Genomic DNA, 1276 nt, shown 5'->3' on the forward strand with positions numbered 1-1276 from the left:
CAAAAACCTCAATTACCCAAAGCTAACCAGATTATATGTCACATATCTAATTAGTCCAGACAAATTGCAATTTAGGAGGAGTACTTTCAAGCTGTAGCCTAAGCGAGATAACTCTGTCGAGAATCACAAGTGTTCATGTAGAATAAAGGGTCATACTGTTGTTCCACCCCAGATTCATAATATTAAGAACAAAAACAACTCCTTAGAATGGAATCAAACATTAATTGAAGTAGAAGAGTAATAATATCAATCCATAGAAATAAGCAGAGCTCCTAACCTTAACCAGGAGGTTTAGTTACTCATACTTTACAGAGAAAACGTAAAAGAAGATCTGAAGTAATCTAAATGTGAATCTCCCCTCCCGGGAGGTCTGATCCTCAGGAGGAAGGAAGTCCCTTATTTATAGTAAAAACCTCTAAGACTAAACCTAAAAGATGTTAATTTAAATTTAAAAGTTACAAGGATAAGATTAGATAAGCTAAGGAGTGATAAAATTCACTTTGGGGCCCACTTGGCGTGTGTTTGGGCTGATGCTTGGCAATATCCCTAGATTTTAGGAGTTCAGCGCTGGTCCCTGCTCCCTTCTTGGGCGTTACACGCCCAGGCTTGGTGTTTAACGCCAGTTTTTGCAGTCATTCTGGAAAAACAGTATAGACTATTATATATTGTTGGAAAGCGCTGGAAGTTAGCTTTCTAACGCCATTGAGACCGCGTCAATTGGATCTCTGTAGCTCAAGATATGCTCGTTGGAAGGAAAGGATGTCAGGATTAACAACATCTGCTATCTTTTCTTCGTCTCTAAACAAAACTCTGCCAAATTCGTCCAAAATTCACCTAAAATCATAAAAATAATACAAGAACTCAAAGTAGCATCCAAAAATAAAATTTTCACTAAAACATACTAAAAATTAATAAAATCTAACTAAAAACACTATGAAAAGGCTATGAAAAAGGGTATAAGATGCTCACGCATCACTTAGCGAGAGAAGAAAAAGTGTTTGAGTGAATGTGAAATTAGAGTTATTATTGAGTTGGGATAGCATTTCTTTATTTTTTCTTAATGGATCTCTCTTTTGTATTAGTTGATTATAGTTGACTATACTTCTAGTTGGTTACCTAGCAAAGTTGTTTTCTTGAATATAGACATGTAGTGTAAATCTTGGAAAAAAAACAACGGTTGTTTGACGTTTGTTGAATCGCTGAATTCTCTATCGTAATTGAAACTCAAGATTCATGTGTACTAACTACTAAAAGTGGAAGATCATTTTGCATTTCC

General features: G+C 35.4%; 1 protein-coding gene across 8 annotated transcripts in view; it reads right to left on the reverse strand.

Annotated features, from left to right (window-relative positions):
* Window positions 1-202: 202 nt before the first annotated feature.
* LOC112732320 (uncharacterized) overlaps window positions 203-1276 on the reverse strand; it is a 2772-nt gene continuing 1698 nt past the window's right edge. For 5 of the 8 annotated variants that reach the window (XM_025780998.3, XM_029291646.2, XM_072212075.1 and 2 more), the window contains one exon: window positions 203-834. In XM_025780998.3, coding sequence (XP_025636783.1) covers window positions 831-834 — 4 coding nt within the window. In that variant the 3' untranslated portion in view covers window positions 203-830. The other 3 variants (XM_072212074.1, XM_072212077.1, XM_072212079.1) reach the window with 2 other exon arrangements.

This window comes from Arachis hypogaea, chromosome 13 (assembly GCF_003086295.3).
Source record: "Arachis hypogaea cultivar Tifrunner chromosome 13, arahy.Tifrunner.gnm2.J5K5, whole genome shotgun sequence".
Lineage (NCBI taxonomy): Eukaryota > Viridiplantae > Streptophyta > Magnoliopsida > Fabales > Fabaceae > Arachis > Arachis hypogaea.